General features: G+C 43.4%; 3 protein-coding genes across 3 annotated transcripts in view; 1 reads left to right on the forward strand and 2 right to left on the reverse strand.

The window, feature by feature from the left end:
• Nucleotides 1-62: 62 nt before the first annotated feature.
• SARC_04429 (hypothetical protein) lies at nt 63-3370 on the forward strand (the record flags this gene model as incomplete). Its single annotated transcript, XM_014301731.1, has 7 exons — nt 63-189; nt 354-462; nt 866-988; nt 1211-1308; nt 1662-1981; nt 2319-2432; nt 2731-3370. 7 exons carry the CDS (start codon nt 63-65, stop codon nt 3115-3117), a joined length of 1278 nt encoding a protein of 425 aa, XP_014157206.1. The 3' UTR covers nt 3118-3370.
• On the reverse strand, nt 3370-5523 carry SARC_04430 (hypothetical protein). The gene is made up of 2 exons (XM_014301732.1): nt 4396-5523; nt 3370-4138 (listed from the first exon to the last, which is right to left on the reverse strand). The coding sequence occupies exons 1-2, from the start codon at nt 5468-5470 to the stop codon at nt 3843-3845; spliced, it is 1371 nt and encodes a 456-aa protein (XP_014157207.1). The 5' UTR covers nt 5471-5523; the 3' UTR covers nt 3370-3842.
• A 1765-nt stretch (nt 5524-7288) lies between these two features.
• SARC_04431 (hypothetical protein) overlaps nt 7289-20244 on the reverse strand; it is a gene marked incomplete at its 5' end in the record, with an annotated part of 16701 nt that continues 3745 nt past the window's right edge. The window contains 17 exons of the mRNA XM_014301733.1: nt 7289-7523; nt 7708-7859; nt 8018-8092; nt 8379-8493; nt 8642-8732; nt 9233-9398; nt 9827-9949; nt 10723-10797; nt 11404-11554; nt 12418-12628; nt 12979-13137; nt 13864-13977; nt 14729-14883; nt 15330-15509; nt 16622-16748; nt 17821-18080; nt 18857-18915. Of these exons, the coding sequence (XP_014157208.1) occupies nt 7304-7523; nt 7708-7859; nt 8018-8092; nt 8379-8493; nt 8642-8732; nt 9233-9398; nt 9827-9949; nt 10723-10797; nt 11404-11554; nt 12418-12628; nt 12979-13137; nt 13864-13977; nt 14729-14883; nt 15330-15509; nt 16622-16748; nt 17821-18080; nt 18857-18915 (2433 nt within the window). The 3' untranslated portion in view covers nt 7289-7303. The remainder of the gene's footprint in view (nt 7524-7707; nt 7860-8017; nt 8093-8378; nt 8494-8641; nt 8733-9232; nt 9399-9826; nt 9950-10722; nt 10798-11403; nt 11555-12417; nt 12629-12978; nt 13138-13863; nt 13978-14728; nt 14884-15329; nt 15510-16621; nt 16749-17820; nt 18081-18856; nt 18916-20244) is intronic.

Here is a 20244-nt window from a genome sequence, read left to right on the forward strand (position 1 = left end):
TATATATATTAGACTTATATAAATGAATTGTATCTTTCGAATTTATTATGAAAAAAAATTTGATGTCCCTACGGACTCTTTTCCAGACGTTGAATGACCCTAAGGCAAAGACGATAGCCGCCTTGTCGGTGTTGATGTTGATAGGGTACAGCTCTCTGCTGGTACACGCATGGAATACTAATAACCAAGGTAATCACACCCACGACCTCCTGTTGTTCTTTGCTACCTGTATATCCGGCTCTACCTATCTATCCCGTGATCCTACGCGATGATCTTATTTTATACCTGCCACAAAGCTTTACCATATCTATATAACGATTACAAATCACCGACATTATGTTTCACACTTACAGCCATGGTGGGCTTTTTGCTGCTGGATTTTTTCAATGCGTCTTGTTTGATGAGCGAAATAATCGTTATCTGGGTTGGAAATCAAGTAGCGACATTTTCCTACTCTTTTGGGTATGAGATATTGGGTCTGTGATGAAGAGTTTATTGTCAATGTGCAGTGAGCAGCAAAAGATGCATGCAGATTTTGTGTTGAATTGTTAACGTACACCCTTCACTGAAGTCTTCGTAATACCCTGAATACATTACGGTACTCTCAACCATTTGTGGCAAGGAGTCTACAACACTTCATTGTGCTCATAGATTTACTGGTACCCTTCGCCGCATAGTACGATGTAAACATTGACATAAAATTGCTCGCAGTATGCAAGTGATGTGCGAAAAACGTGTTTCTTCTGTCGGAGTTTGTTCTTGGAAGCTTTTGCGTACACATCGGCTCAATAATTTGCTTTCGATAGTGTATATTTAGAATCTAAGCAATCGATACTCGTATTCCCTTCTGATGTATTTGCGATAGTTTCAACCAGGTTAACATCGTCGCCTGCTTCTCTATATGCGTGTTGATGCTGCTGATGGTATTCTGGAACTGTGTAGAATGCATGGAGCATCTTCTGTTGCCTGAGCATCACGGAGCTACACAGTAAGTTAGAATAAAATGGGTATACGAACAGTGTGTCTTTCTTAATTGTTTCGGCTCGGATTGTGCTTGTTCCGGTGCGAAATCACTACACAGTGCAATATTCTTAGCCTGTGCGAAAGATACTGTATGAACGGGTGGTACTTTCTTTATATATTTGCGCAACCCAGCAGCTTCTTCCCTTTGCCAAAAGTTTCTAACGCTACCAATTGCTTACTCTGACAGCGAGCCTTCACTAGTCGTATTAGTTTGTGCTTTCGTTGGTCGCTTCGGGGGACTAGCGATCGTTAAGAAGTACTCTACAGGTCACGATTCGACACCAGGTAATCAGAGAAGCTCGTGTGCCATGATGCTGATGCATGAAAATTGAGGTGCAGGTTTCATTTGTATGTGATAGCAGTGTTGGTGAAGTTACTGGAATGGCAACGAAGTATATTCGGAAAATTGGACAATATTGTAGGCTCTTTTCTCATGTTTTTTCATGCTCTCTAGCTTCGATACTGTTGCTATCCGCACTGTACGGTACGATACGAACATATGAGTTACCCATTAACAAATACGAGCTTTTCTTTCCGCAATTAGTAAGATGTTAGACCTGATGTAGGCCCGAGAAGGGCCACACAAATCTGCATCTCATCTTAAAACTTCATTTTTTTCCCGGTACTTCTTCTACCAGAAACCACTGGGGGCAAACTCAAACACGGCCTAGCCGCCATGATACACGCCACACTCGGCAGCGGCAGAGTGCACCGCGCCGTCCTTCTCTCGCGGTCAGTGAACAGCAATGCACTGATATCCCTCGTGTCATGGGCTATAGTATTACTCTCGTCAATGCTCGCACCCGAAGCTGACTACAGCTGGGTCGATCCCATCACATCGGCCACGGTGTCGGTTCTTAGCCTGGGTTCTGTGCTACCCATCATGATGAACCATGCACGCGTGCTGCTGCAAACAGTACCCGCGAATTCATCCTTGTGGTTCAAATGCTTACGCGAGGTATGTTCGGATTGTCCGCTATGGAACTTGACCTTCATGAGCAATCTGAATCAGATCTGTTTCAAGTGTACTGAGTAGCTGCTTACGGCGGTACCATCTCGGACGGTGTTGGCCAAGACTGCTAGAAAAGCTAAAACTCAATAATCATATCCCCACGATACTTTTGTAGAAGACAACTTGAGCTATTACCATCGTCATGCATATCTTATTCGGTAGTGGTTTATGCGTCCAGGCCTCTATGTGGTATGTGGTGTGAAGTTGAGTATTTCTGTAGACCTATCCACACTTCTGCGCCCAACCTGTTCTGATCGTAAATATCTCCACCTCCAACTATTAGGTATCCAACTACGATGGCGTACTCGAGATAAAGAATCAGCACTTATGGCTCAATGGCTACAAGGAGAGGGTGGCTTCGCTCCACGTCAGGATTAGAAGGGACGCCAACGAACAGGTGAATAGGGACAATTGATATCCAACAGTCTCGCTGATTGTCTTGCTGTCGAAATTGCAAATTTTAAGTTGTTACCGATCATATCTATTCGGGCTGTAAGGTTTCTGGCGAGGACGACCGTTCCTTGGGGCTGTGCGCATCGTATGTGCAGTAGTGTGGGATATACACCTGGCAAGCACGCCGGTATAAGTGTATGATTGCAGCTGAATGCCACACACAAAACAATAGTTGCATTGTTTCGCAACAAAGTATTATACCAGTGTCTGACTTCTTACTGTTTCTTTCTATCAAATTTCAGGTTGTACTCGCTCAGCTAAGCACCGCTTTCGCGCATCTGTGTGACAGCATCACCATCCAGATCAAGAAGGACGACTGGGGAACCGGGGGCAGTGGTTACGCAAGCACAGCCGGAGCCAATAGCAACTTTGGTTACGGTTATAACACAGCCGGGGCGTCACATCAACCCACCGACCTCAACGAGAAGGCACGGCAGCGGTTGTCGAGCTACTCGTCCAACAACTTAGCACGCACGAATCAACTGATGTCTCCTGTGCCACTACAGTACAGCTCACCACAGCAAGCTCAGTTGAGCGGAGGGGTGCCAGAGGCGCATGGTGGTATTCAGTTCATGGCACCCAGTCAGGATAGGGGCATGAATAGGGGGGGCGGTGCGAACGGCATGTAAATGATTGGTCAAAACAATGTGCTTCTAAGACACTCCTGTGGAGGATGAAGTGCAGTGTGAGATACTTCAGTATTGAGTACGATTAGCAGCCATTGAGTCCGGCAATTGTACAGAAAAAAAAATAGAAAAATGTAGCAATACCACCGTCGACGACAACCTATATGAAATATATTACTTCGGACCAATTAGTATAATAGTACATGTGTACTCGTACGCAAACAAAGGGATGGAATACATACATTTACAACTACAATTTTATTCGACTTATATATTTACCTGTTCTTAATCTTTTAGATTTATTTGTACGATAGCGATACACCCCGTCTACGCACGATTAATTATGTATGACTTTATGACTCTGGCATAGAATCTGCAAGTCCGCAACTTATAACGAATTGCTAGGTCGTATCTGATATGTCTCGCTCGCAGCCTGCCGGCAGTGTAGATTAGTTTCATCACCTTCGAATTATTTATGGAATCGAGGCAATCTGTTGTGAGTTTGCGTCACAGATAAACCAATATGGCACACTCATCCCCATTCAATTCGGGTTATTGTGTCGAGCCTTTAAAGACATAAAGCAGATCTTATGTCTTACAATATGCATACGAAGCTGGCCTGTCGGGGCAAATGCATATCACACGCGCTTTATACCACCATGGATATATATCGACCACAGTTGCCCTACCGATTACCCTAATAAAGTAGCAGTACTTTTAAATTATTATCATCTCGCCGATCTAATAGGAACTATCACCGCAGCACCCGCAATCATACAAGTCGACCCGATTATCAGAATTGCTATGTACCCGCCAATGTCGTACATAGGCACTCCGTGCTCGTCCACACGGCCATTGTCTCCAAAGAACAGAAGTGCAGGACCAATGAGCATCGGACCCAGTAGCGTTCCGATGAACGCACCCACACCCCACACACCCAGATATCGCGCCGCACTCTCCTTTGAGGGGAGAGTGTCACAGGCGAGGGCATAGTCTACCGAGAGATAGGTTCCGTTTCCAATACCTGAAGTATGAAATATATAAATCAGCAAGCATATGTAATGAAATGTGAGGGCGAGGGACCCAAAGATGGTTTGCAAAATTATAAACAGTGGTGATCCCGGAGGACAATATACCAGCTGCAACATACACACAGTCACAGAATACAGTCCGAATTCAATTTTGTTCATAGAATTAGTTCTCAGTCCATTTCTTCGCACATCTATCTTACTAACAACTTGCCAAAACAAACGCAACAGGGCTTCTTTCAACCTAACATACCGTATACAGCAGCGACGATAAGGATCGACATAAGATCTCGGGTGAACATGAAGCCGATGTACGCTAGAACGATGATGAATGAGCTGAGGTATATGAGACTCTTTCTGCCAACTCTGTCTGAAAGCATGCCCATAGGCACACAGACAATCGCACCCGTCAACTGGCCACACAGTGCGAGGTACGACACATCCGCCTGAGGATCCTTGGACGCAATGATGTCGCGGAAGTAGAACAACATGAACGTTTGCACCGAGATGCCCATGTAGTACAAGGTGCGGGATACGAACACGAGGTAGAAGTCTCTGTGGTCTGTAGGAGAAACAAAGTAACATTCACCGATCTCAGCCCAAGCCCACTCTGTAGTGGCTGTCAGGGGCGTCTCTACGTATGAGACAAGGGACGCTACTACGGCTACGCTGACCACCACTATGTAGAAAATGTATCCCGACTGCACATCCAGGAAGTAGGAAAAACAGCCGAAGCCAAAACTGGCACCCATGACGGTGAACGCGCCCATCAGTCCATTGGCAACACCACGTTGGGAATCATTGACTAGATCTGTGAGAGCTCCAGAATACGCCACATACATAACGTTCAAAGCCAACATGGCCGTCATGAAGAAGAATACGTACATGTATAGATTTAACTCCATGCTAGCCCATCTGAGCATAAACAGGGAGGGAATACCTACTAAACCGCCGTATAACATGAACGGCCGCCTTCTACCTAGTGAATGCGTACATCTATCACTAAAGAATCCTGCCACTGGTCCAGATAATTGAGAAATACCGCAAACACCCAAGAATACAGCTAACATGATCGCATGTTTCTTGGGATACATACGCTGGGACTCTGTGGGTAGCGTAACAAGCCCGAAAGTAGAGATCAATAATCCGTATGCAAAAGCGAACGAGTTCAGTCCAAACAAGTGGAGGAGTGATCTATCTGGCATGCGATTTCGCGGCACACCGCTTGTGAGTTTGTGTGGATCTTCTGTCGCCTGTAAGTCAGAGTGTTCGAACGCAAGAGCCGTCTCCTCGTCCCCAGGTAGTCGATTATAAGCTGTACTTGACATTCTACTATATTCTCAGTACCAAGACAGTGGCACATATTTTGTGAGCTAGCGAGGATATTGGAAATGTATTTATTATAAACACAATAGCTGCAAAAATGCTGGTATTGTAACTAGTATAATTGAAGTAAGAAATTGCACCAAAAAAGAAATCTGTCCCCAGCGATAGGCAGCCAGCCGCACTGTATGTACTATGTAGTATGTATGTAGGCATATCTAATATGTAAACACCCTGATTCCTGACCCTAATAGCCAAAAGGCATCCGGGGCCTGGGGCCCTGGGCCTTAGTCCTTAGACCTTGGCCTTAGGACTTAGGCCTTGCCCTATCAAATGTCATCTATGAGGTTATATGGATATATCCTCAGTTCCTCACTCCTCTGGAGTCTCAAGTCTGGGGCCAAGGCTCTACATAAAACCCTTCCAGGTCAGTACTGAGTACATACTCTGTAATATTCTAGTCGTGACGTAGTCGACTCTGGATGATAGATTAGCGATGACACTCGAAGTCGCGAGGGTATAATTATTTTTCTATAGATTATGAAGATTTTTAAAGTATACTGTATCTATGAGTTGTGAGTAAAGTTCATGGAGTATATCAAAAATCCTATTGGAGAAGCGTATTGGGCTCTCTCGAGTCTCTCTAGATTCTCTGCTCTCAGTGCTCTGAGAGAGCGTGAGACTGTGAGTCTGTGTACATCCGCGAGAGTGAGAGACGGTGCGAGTCTATGCGAGACTGAGACTGGCCCTGAGTGATTGTGGCGGTATGGCCTCACGGCTCACTGGTCTGTGAGTACATACTGACTTGGTGAGCGGTCACAGGCTCACTGGGCTGTACTCTTGTTGAGTGTTGACACTTGACTGTGGTGATGTAGTCTAATAACGCTAGCGACTCGTGAGTTGGGTCTAAACAATAAAATATGCCGTTGTCAGCGATGACGTGAATACCCCGTTATCGCTTAATCAGCCAACCTCGTCACTAGTCTGCGATTCACTACATACAGTATTTAGTATTAATACAGCCTGCGAGACTACGCCAATTTGCAAGCCAGCGTTCACGCAATGGTACTCATTTTTACCACATAAGCCCATCAGATAAAATTAACAGAGCAATGCCAGCACGGTTAACATCCGCCGTCCGATTGACCGAACTACAAACACAGCACAGACTATACCTAGTATTTATGAGAGTCAAACTACACAATTAGGCCACATCAATTAGGTCACACATGTATATGAAATTCTAGGTGATATAGCCACTATCTGCAGTTCTCGGGACTTCGACCAAGGTTTTAAATATAAATTTCGGGTGTTCTTTTTTTAGGAGGCTATGTTTCGAGCGAGGTCCATTAAAGGGGAGCATCCTTGTTGATGTTATATATATATATTGCAACATAAATAATGAATATTCTGCATCACTTGTCGCGACGATGCGGGTATTTCTTGTCTATATTGGAGACGATAAAAATTACCACATTATAGTTCCTTGACCATATTTCAATTTCAGAGAGCCATCTCATCAGAGTATAAACTAGCGTAAAAAATACCTGTTTAGAACTAACGACTCCAGATAACACAGAGAAACAACCCATAGCCACTCCTATTTTGATTTACAATACCATCACATTGATATATATATGGCTGTTTCAGATGTTTGGCGTTCAGGAGGCATCTTGTACTAGTATTTATATGCAAGTACTATTGTATACCTCAGGAGGTAATTTGAACCAAATTGCTCAAGCAAAAACAATTGTGGGACTGTGCACATGATATAGCCGGCCGCAGCTAAGCTTTTTGAAAAATCAGTTGATAGCAATAATAGGAACGGTTTATACATTTTAATCACCAAACGAAAGGTCAATGTGCATCGTTCTGCAGTACGATTCTAAAAGTTGGAGACGAACTTGCTTGCCTGGCATCGCGAGAGGATCGGTTTTCTCTTCAGCACAATCTGGCTCATGAGATTTTTCATCCAGCGAAATATCACAATTCTGACTGTTTGGTAATTGTTGCTGTAGAGCGTGGTGCGCCTCCACCAGTTCAAGCGCATCTTCAACACTGCCGAGTATGAGACAGAGAGGTTACAAATCATAAGCTATAAGTTTCGATGTTTTTGTACCCAGGACTACGTTCAATGTACAGAGGTATATAGGTGGGCTTCAAAGATATAGTTGTCAAGCTTGATCACAATGGTGTGTACATGTTAAATATCGACAACAAATTTTATCGAGTCAGTGTTTACCTTTGGCTTTCGAGTAGATAGATCAGTAAGCCTCGTATGTTGCCGATATGGACAACATGTTCGGCCAAGACACCCAGAATACCTGTTTCTTGTGCCTTGGTAAACAGCTCATTATCCGCCACATAAGCGAGGAGCTCTTTCTGTACCTGCGCCTGTATTTATGATTATAGACATTGGTAGAAGTGAGATTTTGACAGCCGTAGACTGAATTTATTCATCATTCGCCGAGCTGTGTGGCACAGCTTTACTGCTTGACGGTACTTTCAGACGAATTGTCACTCGATGAATATCATCAGTTGAGAAGACGTACCTGCGAGACATTTACCTCGACACCCTCCTCTAAGTGCGCAACGATTTGGCAGCAGTGATTGGAAGCCTTAATGAGCTGTTCGTGAATGTTTAAGTGTCATATTTTTTAGCAGGTGAGTGATTCTCGCATATCGGATTGGCTTCACACGTGAATATCAGGGTTACCATGAGCAACCATGTGCAGCACGATATTTCAGGTGCCAATGATCGGAAGCAACAATCCGAAATTAAAAATCGGGGATAAGATCGATCGATTAGGATCATGGATCCAGCAAGAACAATGATGATACCGTTTGCTTTGGACTATATACCCAAACATTTGCACCCAGACCCTGAAATAAGCTTGCACAGAGATTACTTACCTCTACCAACTGAGTCTTCCATTGAGACGCAGCACCCCACACGACCAGTTGAGCACACAGGGAGGTGAACACAGTCACGTCTGCCGGTGCAGCCGATTCACTGTGCTGTAACAGGCTAGAATAGGGAAGAAGTGGCATAAAAAATATGGCCTTGAAAAATTGATAAGCAATTGGATAGGGACTAATATTCAAGACCAACTTTTCATAGTACAGGGAGCTTGGTATGTAAAAATGAGACACGCAACCAGTACAGATATACACACCAGGTCAAGATGTGCGGAATATTCAGGTCATATATCGGGTTGTGCTGCACCAACAAAGACACAAGTCCCGTGGCGGCAGGGGCTGTACAATCTGATCGGTGGGGATGTAAGTATCTTAGTCAACTCAGTGTGTGGCTGGTTTAAAGGCTTGGAATAATTCAGTCGATGAGAAAATATAGCAAGCGGATAAGACATATGTGTTGAGAGAAGGAAGTATCGCAGGCAACTCAGTGTGCGCGTGGGTTGGGGGCTCTGAATAAACTTAGCGTAGGTTTAGGGGCTTGGGATATCTCAGTGTACGGGTACCTTATTCAAGGAACGAGAAATTACGTAGCAAGATGGTGGACATATGCAGGGCCGGTGATAATGGGTTGGTGGGGTCATAGACTGCCTGTCAGAACTCAAAATTTACAAGAAAGATACACGAAATTTGGGCAGCAGATTCAGTCATACCGAGATGATTTGTCTTCCCCGACCAGTTGAACACTCACATGCTGAAAGGAAAATCAGAACGTTCGTACATACATACATGTACAAACAAATGCCTCATGTCAAAGAACCAGTTCACCCCAACAGATCGATCCTATATACCTACGGCACACAACGGGTCCACCACTGCGCTTTGCCACAGGCGGGTGATATCCACAAAGTTTGGTACACTCGACGGTACATCATTGGGCCGCGCTTGTAGTCGCCGCACACGTGTGGGCCACATAAGAGTGTACTCGGTGGCAAGTAGGCAGCGCAGATACTCGAACTGCACCCGTGGTACGAATGGACAAACAAACGACTGAGTTAGAAAGATGCAAACACAGTCCGCTCGAAGGCAACATATTGGCGCGTGCTATACTTATGTCTTTGCTTTGTCCATTGTGCAAGTCTATTGTACGTATCAAACCTATGCGGATGAGAGCAAGTTCGGTTACCAAGCCCAACACCTGCGCAGAAGGTAGCGGTACAAGCTGTACATACAATGCCAGCGGAGGTCAAAGCTGTGTGTTTTGCATGGTCACGACGGGGCTGCCCTTTACGAAAGTCCCACATAATGTTTTTAAAACGCATCAGCTGCCACATGTAATGGCCAATATATGTACAAATGCGCGATAGTTTCGCCGGTAGAATTAGTGCAGGTCTTGTTGGGCAGCTTGGTCACAGTAAAATTCACCCACACGCGTTTGCGATTACCTTCCTAAGCTGAAGCAGTTGTTCCAGTACCGGTTCCCATGTATCCGATTGGGTGAGATCGAAAATGATACAGATATCAGCCGCCAGTTGTATCTCCTGACCATCACATGCGGTGCCTGGTTGCTGCGTAGGCGAAGGTGAGAGAAGTGAAAGGGTACATCAGAATACAGCCAAGAAGCTTTATATTGATATATCAATATTGGCGCTTGGTTGCAGCGTAGGTGAGGGTTATGTCAGAATACAGCCAATAAGCTTCATATCAATATACCAATATAAGCGCTTAATTACTGCGTAGGCGAGGGTGCGAGAAGTATGAAGGCATATCAGTATACAGGTAAAACACTATATCAATGTAGGCTATTGGTTGCTAGTAGCTGAGGGTGAGAAAAGAAAGAGTGGACACCGTACCAGTCTAGGCGTTTAGTTGCGGTTTGAGCGAAGGTAAAAAAAAAGAAAGAGGCCATATCAGTGCACAGCTAATACGCTCTATATCAATCTAAGCGTCGGGTTGCTAAATAACAGAAGGTGAGAGAAGAAAGAGTACATGTCAGCGTACAGCTAACACACTATATAATTCTAGTTAGGATTTTGTACCAAGAAGATCAGTATAAGCATTATGGTGTCGATAGAGCACATTCTGTCGACAGATGCGACCAAGGTGTATGAAAAGAGGCCTTTGTTCTATATCAAGGGTAAGCTCTCACATTAGCTCAACAAATCGGGCCTCAGTAAGCCAGCATGGGGGGTCCTAAAGAATATAAGGAGATATACTACCCTATATACCAGCCTCAAGCCAACAACCAATATAGAGAATATGTAGGCTCAGGTTGTTATGAATACGGATACACTGTCCGTCGTACGGTACATACAGTTATATGCCACATAAGCACACTTACCTTCTCCAGAGAGTCCGCAGGCTTGCACAATAATCCTCGGACAAGGCGTATCACACTTGCACGGTCACTCAAATCCTACCAGAATGAATGAATGAGTTATAGAGTAGTGGCAAGAAAATGTGTTAGTGTATTCAGGTGCATACGTGAATTGTACCAGAATGGTACTGGAGAGTGGAGACAAGGATATGGGCTAGTGTATTTGGATGGATACATGGAACCTACGAGAATGGTATTGGAGAGTAGAGGCAAGGGCAGATGTTTGTGTGTCCGGGTGGACACATAAATCCTACCAGCATGTATGTGATTGGAGAGCGCAGGCAAATTTAGGTGATGGTGTATTCGGGTATATATATATGAATCCTACCAGAATAGAATTGGGTTAGTGTCTTCGGGTGGATCCATGACTTCTACTAGTATAAGCAAAAGAAGATCAAAGAGTCGTACCAACTGTATGGCAGTGATTTGAAGTCCATGTGCGACGATTGTGCGCTGTGGTCTTTAGCAAATATTGCACAGTAGCGAGACACGGGCTGTATGTGTGTGATTTGCGAAGTCTGCGGCTAGGGACATACGCACTTTCTGTCATACTGGTTGAATCTGGGTTATTATTGGTCAAATAAAAGACTTGTAGCAAAACACAACACGCAAAGGTCAGAAACAATTTGTGACCACCTGCCTTACCCGTTCGCTGTGCTGGACATCCAAGTCTGCCAGGCGACTCAGTACAAGCAGTTTGGCCGTGAACTCGTGGACTTCATTGCAGGTCATGTCCAGGCGCATCTTCAGCTCTTGTAGCGGTACTAGGCCCAGCAACACACGCCAGGCGATATATCTGTAGTGTGTGTGGGGAAAACAATGGGCGAACTTAAGATGAGGGGAGGTGTGTTATACTATGGAACTAGTATTAATTGCACAGCGCCTACCAACGAGTCAGCCTTCTATTGCGGTACTAAGGCCAGTAGCACACGCCAGGCCATATCTCTGTATTGTACATATATGTGTGGTGTTCATAGACTAAGAGCATATATTGTACCATGGCATAAGCAGGTTGCAAAGCACTGCTAAACATAAACTGATGCGATTTTAGGGGTCGCGTGCCGTGTAGTAGTCTTTTCGAACGAGTTTTAGCTAAAAAAAGTAACGGAACTATCAAGTAAGCTCTGTGGCCGTTCCAAGATAATGCCGAGAAGAAAACAAAAACACCCCTCATTGACACAGAAGAAACTCTGTTACAAAATCCGGCAGAACGCTGTAGTACATAATTCAGATGTAATTTTGTAATATGATCTTCGCATTTGACTATACAACATAAAATAATATATCCAGGACTATGGCATCTCACTCTAGAGATTACATGTACATACACAAATGCAAGCAGCAGACAATGTTGTAATATGATCTTCGCATTTGACTATACAACATAAAATATTATATCCGGGACTATGGCACCTCACCCTAGGGATTATATGTACATACACAAATGCAAGCAGCAGACAGCCACACAGAAGGGTCACGTGACCCCTATTTAGACCCGGAGGAATCGTTAACGTTTTCATCCGGCGTTGCAAACACGCGATTCTCCTGGCACACATACATATAAGCGTATTTATATATCATAGCTATAGTCGACTGTACATACAAACGTAAAGATAGCAGACAGCCACACTAAAAGAGTCAAAAGGCCCCAATTCATACCTAGATGTGTCATTGACGTCTTCATCCGGCGTTGCAAACACGAGTTCAGACAGGAGGTCTGCATTGGTAGCAGATTCGAGTTCCTCCTGGCACAGATACAACACGCGCGCAACAGCAAGTGATATGCGAGCCTCAAGAGAAGTGGCAAGCGTCTCGGTGACTTTACCCGTGTGACTGATACTAGCAGCCTCGGAAATAGTCAAGGCTTGACCTGAGTTGTTCATGGGTTTGTCGGCAGGGGAATCTCGTTTAGGGATGTTTATGTAATCCGAATAATCAGTTATACATACAAACACATTCTCTCTGATATAAAGATAGAGACACACAGACACAGAAATGCAAATTTCCCATCACACACATTAATATAAAGTATTGTATATGTTACATAAGCACTCCTACACAGAGTGCGACAGACCCATACACCCACCCACACCCACAGCCACATATTTATATAAATTATGCAGAGTAGTACTTCAGTACACACAGGCACCATGCAGCACAAACATCCCTATATTCATACTACACAAAAACCCTAGGATAAATATCCCACGAGGAACGTACCGTTAGTTAAAAGCCCATCTACTGCCGATGTTGGCTCAGGCCCCCCGTACTGTATGTGGTCATACTTTGGTACCGCATCAGGGTGCTTGATCCACAGTCTAATTAGGCCAGAGCGCACACTTGTCGCATTGAAGTCATAACGCACGGCTATCTCGTTAACTGGACGAAAATGCAGTGCACGTATCAAACTACGGTTAGGACATGTTCAATGCATACGTGCATAAACACGTGTATGATGTACGACTGTGCATGCGGGGTTGATTGGTTAAATAGGACAGAAGTTAAGGACGTATCACTGTAGTGGACGTGTTGGGAGTACCACATTGAATCAACGCCGGCATTGTACAGGAATACTTGAGCAAGGGTGGGTGACAAAGTTAGAAACGAGGTGCGGTGGTTTCATAGCAGTTGTCACTTCAATAAAGAGTATGCAGCACAAAAAGCCGCTCCAAACAAGGTGATGCATAGAAAACAAACATAGGGCTACACGCAGATCAACACCAACCGTCAGACGATAACTATGTGTCCTGTATAACTGATATGACATACCGTAAGGCGATACAGCAAATGAAAATTCGATACAAATAGATTGAACAAGGAGGTTAAACTCTCGATACCGTTTTAGGACCATCGCGCATTCTTGTATCCCGCACAGGCCAGTTGTTGGTACGACTGACCAAGGTTATATAGTAGTGCAGCCTGGTATAGAGTCCCAACACTTATCAGACATTGCATCGACCCAGACACAAATCACAACGTGGGGGTGATACCGGCCTCGTTTGACACTGATTTAAGTACTCGCGTACTGGCCAAAACAATACCAAAAACAAATGATTTCAGAATACCACAGCCATTTTCATGGAGAAAGGATGTGTGGAAATATACCTGTTACATGTAGTTGCGCGGACTCCAGCTCTAACATTGTGACTGAATGTCTGCAGTACAAACTGCAGATCAGGCTCCTCAGATCGAGGGCGTTGGCCGTGAGGGTATGCAAGCCTGAGGAGAGTCGTACAAATACACACGACGCAACGTGGGAGTACGTAGGTTGCGTAGATTTCGGTAAGTACTACCATAGTTACAAGAGAAAGTTTCCTTACCGCCCTCCTTAAAATTGAAATCACCGAAGCATTGAATGCTGACAAAAACAAGGTGTAACCGATTTCTAGACACACCCACACCCACACCCCATATATATATATATATATATATATATATATATAATATTACTATATATACTATATATAATATGTAATATACATATACATATATATATCAGATATACACATACATACATTAATAATAGAAATAAAAATCATAGCTTGAGATGTTGTAGATTACACAGACATGTATGGTTGCGATGAAACCGAGTGCGCCGGGGGGTTTCTTTGCATGCTCAACAGGCCATTGTACACACTTTCGGAGCATCTATGAAGCACAGGTACACCTGGACTGCACACAACTAGCACACAAATCATATCGAAAATCATCACACGTACGGATGCGATGGAACCGTCTGTGACGCTGTTCGGTTGTCTTGATTTTCTTTGCATGCTTAATACGGCCATTTTGCACGGCGTCCACCAAACGTGCCAGCGACTACTAAGGTGTCAATTTTGCTTGGCAACATCGTGTATAGCAATACAAATAGTAGACGTGTGCTAGCATGCATAGCTCAAATGATGCCCGACCAATTGCGACAGTGCTGGTATTGTCGCAAATCATATCTCACCATGCTGAAGGTACTCACCAGGATGGCACATGTGACAATCCACCAATTGCGACAGAGTCTGTTGGTGCCGCAATTGTTCGACCAGCTCTTGTTTTAGCGCGCGCATGGTGGCTTCGTAGAGGCCTTCACCTGCCGAGACCCCATTGTGATAGGCTATTCTCCGAGATGGCGTGCTAGGGTAAGTTTGGTGAAATCAGGTGAGAACGGGGAGGGACAGAGAGGCGCAGACACGGATTGTACTGAGATGTTATGTGAGTGTGGTTTGTTGTGTACAAAACTGAGAGGAGACATATACAGACACACACTGTCACAAACAAACACACACGCACACTATCACAAACACACACACACACACACACACACACACACATATATGTACATACGTGTGAATACAAATGCACATATATACCCACATGCACAAATTCTTATACACACACACACACACACACACACACATATACATATACATACGTATAAATACAAATGCACATATGAACCCACATGCACAAATTCTGATATGCATATACTCACATTCACACACAGACACAGATATAGACACAGACACAGACACAGGCACGGACACAGACACAGACATATATATATACTGATATACACATACCCATCCAGCCACTTCTCGGCAGCTTTGATAGCTTCAAAGAGCATCCTCTCTCTGTCCCGTCCGATAGGAAAGCGCTCAGCCGCCTGCTGCAGCACAAACACTCGCGTCTCAACATCAGGCAACGACATCACAAGGGCGGACATGGTGTCGTACGTCATTCCATATATTCTTGCTATCCGTCTATGCCAGAGTGGAATATGACATGAAGGATTATACGGGTTTGGTGGGTTTTAGGGGATTGTAGGGAATGTGCCATGCGGTATACTCGTGTTTATCTAAGTATATGTAATTACTGATAATTACTTTTAAGCGAGTAGAGATCTAGGGGGTTCTAGGGGAAGTTGAGTTCCATATCAAGATACACAATATCCTAGCTATACGGCTGTGCTAGAGCCCGATGGGAGGCAAGCATATAGGGTTAACATGTACTCGTGCTATAAGTCTGTGTCAGAATTATTAATGTGAGGTAGGGTTCCAGGGTTCCAGGGTTTAATGGTTTTTATGGTTCCGCGTCAAATGCTAAACACTCCCACTAGTTGCTTATATCGAAACAGTATCTACGATACGCATAGTATATCCATTACTAGCACTGTTGACGCGCGCTCTCTGAAAGCACAAATGGTAGTAGTAGAGTAGTAGTAGTAGTAGAGTATATATATATATATATATATACCTACATATATATATATATATATATATATATATATATAAATATATAAATATATAAATATATAAATATATAAATATATAAATATATAAATATACACACGTTCGGATATACAAAATCTACACAGTCATGTGCAAACGATACAGCAGGTGATGTGAGGAACACTGACTGTATGCGCCGATGATGGGTATTGCTGTGATGTAAAGACTCGTTAAAAGTTACACCAAATTTACTGATCTACCCTTTGAAGTGCTAGTACTGAAGGTACCCGTTTTGCCTGTAGACGTTTGTAAGCATTCGTATATCGAGTGCTTCTCAAACGGGTGTGTTATCTGTATTTAAGTTCGGATTTGAAAGATGTAGAAAACTCTGTGTTAGTGTAAAGGCTTGTTTATGCGGCGTGCTTGCTGTTTGTCAAGTGAGTGTTTGAATGTACGGTTTATCGTGCTATGTCATACCGAGCCATAGATGATTATGTACACTTACTGGTCATTTGCCCTGTTTTTTTTTGAAGGATACACATTTTAATTGGACTATAGATAAGTATAAACATGAAGAGCATACACACATACTACTATGTTGGGTATATGTACTTATAGATGCTTAGCTACGAACGCGCACATACTGCTTCTCGACCGAAAGGAAACCAGTCTGGAGCTCACACTCGTTTGCAGTCTGTTGAGAATCATTCTGTGTTGAGTCGGTTGAATGCGCCAATCGTTGGATGGCAGCCGAGTACCCGTCAATAATACCTACGCATGACAAGAAGGTGTACGCATTAATTGTACCTACGCATGATAAGGTGCACCCATTGATTGTACCTACGCATGATAAGGTGTACCCATTAGTTGTACCTACACTCAGTAAGAGGGCGTCCCCAATAGTTATACGCACGCACATTAACAAGATATACCCATTAATTGTACATACGCACAAAAACAAGGTGTACCCATTATTTGTACTTACGCACAAGAACAGTATATACCCATCAATTATACCTACGCACAATAATAGAGTGTACCCGTCAATTATACCTACACACAAAAACAAGATATATCCACTGACTATACATACGCACAAAACAAGATATACCTACTAAAATACCTACACATAATAGTGAGGTATACCCATTGAATTGTAACTTCACACAATAGCAGGGAGTAGCCATTAATTATACCTACGCACAATAGCAAGGGGTACCCATTAGTTCCACCTACGCGCACTAGCAAGATATACCTATTAGTTTATGACAACACAATATGCACAATATAGGTGCCCCCATGACTATACCTACACACAGTATCCAGATGAGCCCATTAATTGAACCTAGGCCTATTCATCTAGGTGTACCCATCAATTATACATACACACAGCAGCTAGATGAGCCCATCAATTGCACCTGCGCATATTCATCTAGGTGTACCCATTATTTATACATACACACAGTAGCAAGGCGAGTTTATCAATGGTACCTACGCATATTCATCTAGGTGTACCCATCATTTATACATACGCACAGTAGCTAGATGAGTCCATAAATTGTACCTACGCATATTCATACAGGTGTACTTCAATGGCTAAACTCTAAAACCCTACACACACAAACGTAGACACATCAACTATAAATACAGACGAGAGCACACAAGCCCAGCCAGCAACACGCACGCACGCACACAAAAACATACAGAAATACAGAGACAGAGATAGACATATACATATAGCACAGCCGGCCACACATGCACGCACACACACGCATACACATATATACACTAATAGAAGCACACTTGAGTGGATACAAGCACAGTCAGACGCACAGATCCATACCATCCATGACAGCAACCACGAACTCCTTGTGGTCGATATCCAGCATCTTGATCAGCGGAACCATGGCGTGCATGCGCATAGTAATACCTCTAGCCGGCGAGAGCGTGTCGGATAAATTGTCCGATGAAGTAGCGCCGGGGCACTCCGCGGCGGGTGAGCAGACGTCGTTGCGTAGGACACTCATGACTTCCTTCTTGCGCATGAGCTGATGGAAGGGCAGACGCTGACGAGCGTGTTGGTCTCGCATGCGGTGTAGGTAGCTGTGTGCAGACAGTTGGGTGTAGTTTGCAGAGGGGGTTGAATTGTAGCCATGGAAGCTTGTACACCCGTGGTCAAACAAAGATAAACTAGAAATGCTGGTCTCACAGGCGGTATAGGTAGCTGTTTGCAGACGGTTGGGTATAGTTTGCAGAAGAGGTTGTATTGCATTATGCTACAAGAATGGAAACAACCAGCACAATAGCACGCGCTGTAAGTCTATGCGAGTGCGTATGCAAACGATAGAATCAGTCTTGTGACACGCATTGCAGGTGGCCGTGTACAGAAGGTTGGGTGCAGTTTGCCGATGGGGATAGTTGGGAGCGCGTGTGGAAAAATTTAAGTGACTTGGTAGAGGAGAGCCGCACTATACACACTGCATGCATAAATTGAAGCAAGGTGATCATTGTGATACTTAATAAAAGCTTATACATCCGGTTGCAAACATAAACAAACTAGAAATACTGGTCTCAAATACCGGACTTCTGCTGAGGATATCACAACCATGTAGTTTTGCCGTATGCTCAATTCAGCATCTTACTACCATTGCCTGTGTGCCTTTATCATAGTATGGATTTTAGCACGGTCCCCGTTTGACCAACAATTGACATAGAGCTATGGTATGTAATCAATCACACAGAAGTTCGATTTCCCCTTCACATGTGTGCATAATTGGCACATCTCACAGGAAGTTTCAACTACACAGATTTGGTATATCTAACAGAAAAAGAGAAGCGATTCGCACAGTTTCACATAAACACGAAAATAGTCGGCTTACCCAGAGATTAGTTGCTTGCCCACAGGGCCCTGTGTATGTAGGTTCTGTACCAATTTGTCCTGTTTCCAATATTGATATCAGTGGAAGTGATCATTAAAACTAGTGGAAGTGTGAGAGTGTACTTGCAAATTTGTCCTATTCCATCAAAAAAGACATCCATATGTCCAGTCTGTCTATTGATATATGTTACCGTGATGCGATATAACAATCACACATTCTGCCCCGTGTCTCTGGGTTCTATACCGATTTGCAATTTCAACTATAATATAAATAAAATTGTGTAAGCGTAGAAGCCATGATATGGCGAGCTGACACCATTATACAAGATATTGTGCTCAGACAGCACTTCGGAGTATCTGGTATGTGGTATATATGAGATATATGGGACATATGAGATATATGGAATATACATATACATATGCATATAAATACACACACACACACACACATATATATGTATATATATATATTTATATACACACATACATATATAAGATATATATTTGTATATATATATATAAATAGATATATATACACACACACACACACACATATATATATATATACACATATATATATATGTTTGTGTGTGTGTATTTACGTTTACATGCATTGTATATATGTTTGTACGATGCTATGTATGTATATGTATACGTTATGTATATATATATATATGCAGGGAATGAAGCCTCGTGTGGTACACACCCGCATCATAGTTGTAAGCGCATCTCATACTTTGATTGTTGCAGATATGTTTTTGTTGAATGTTGATATCCAGACATATGCGATGCTATTGATATAATACAGTCTTACAAATCACGATCGCACAAGGTAGACAGTCTCCACAGATATGCATCTATTTCATGTTAATACTTTGACAAATACCAGCCAACTGGTATGAAACAGTCTTTTGAAGAATTAGTGTCGCTAGCACAAGTTACTCAGTGTCCACAGATACGGATCTGTTGCATGCTAATACTTGGGACATGTACCGTGCTTTTGGTATGATACGGTCCTATGAAGTATAAATCACTCTCGCACAAGTTACAAAGTTTCTGCAGCCGACCAAAATTCACCGGGGGATTGGGAATATCGCAGCACTCAGTCTGTGACCAGAATTCTTCCGTAGCATAATTGTACTTAAATAAATACTAAGGCAATGAGACTATATAACACATGATCGTCCTGGGATTCCTTGTTGAAAGATACCTGTAATACACTATAGCGGCTCGTGAAATAGCGGGCCTGCATTGTACCAGTGACAGAATCTGTTGCATATAAAGGAAGTTATACTAACGAATGACGCCAAAGTTCAAACTCATCACAAGATACACAGGCCCTGTGCATTACCCACCAATACCTGGTGATCAAATGCATCGCACTCCGAC

This window comes from Sphaeroforma arctica (assembly GCF_001186125.1).
Source record: "Sphaeroforma arctica JP610 unplaced genomic scaffold supercont1.248, whole genome shotgun sequence".
NCBI lineage: Eukaryota > Ichthyosporea > Ichthyophonida > Sphaeroforma > Sphaeroforma arctica.

Bases quoted from the DNA above. Each gene is read 5' to 3' on its own strand.
- SARC_04430 (XM_014301732.1), bottom strand. From the start codon at position 5,470: ATGTCAAGTACAGCTTATAATCGACTACCTGGGGACGAGGAGACGGCT. The intron at 4,139-4,395 runs GTATGTTAGGTT...TTCATACTTCAG, and splicing joins TATCGTCGCTGCTGTATACG to GTATTGGAAACGGAACCTAT.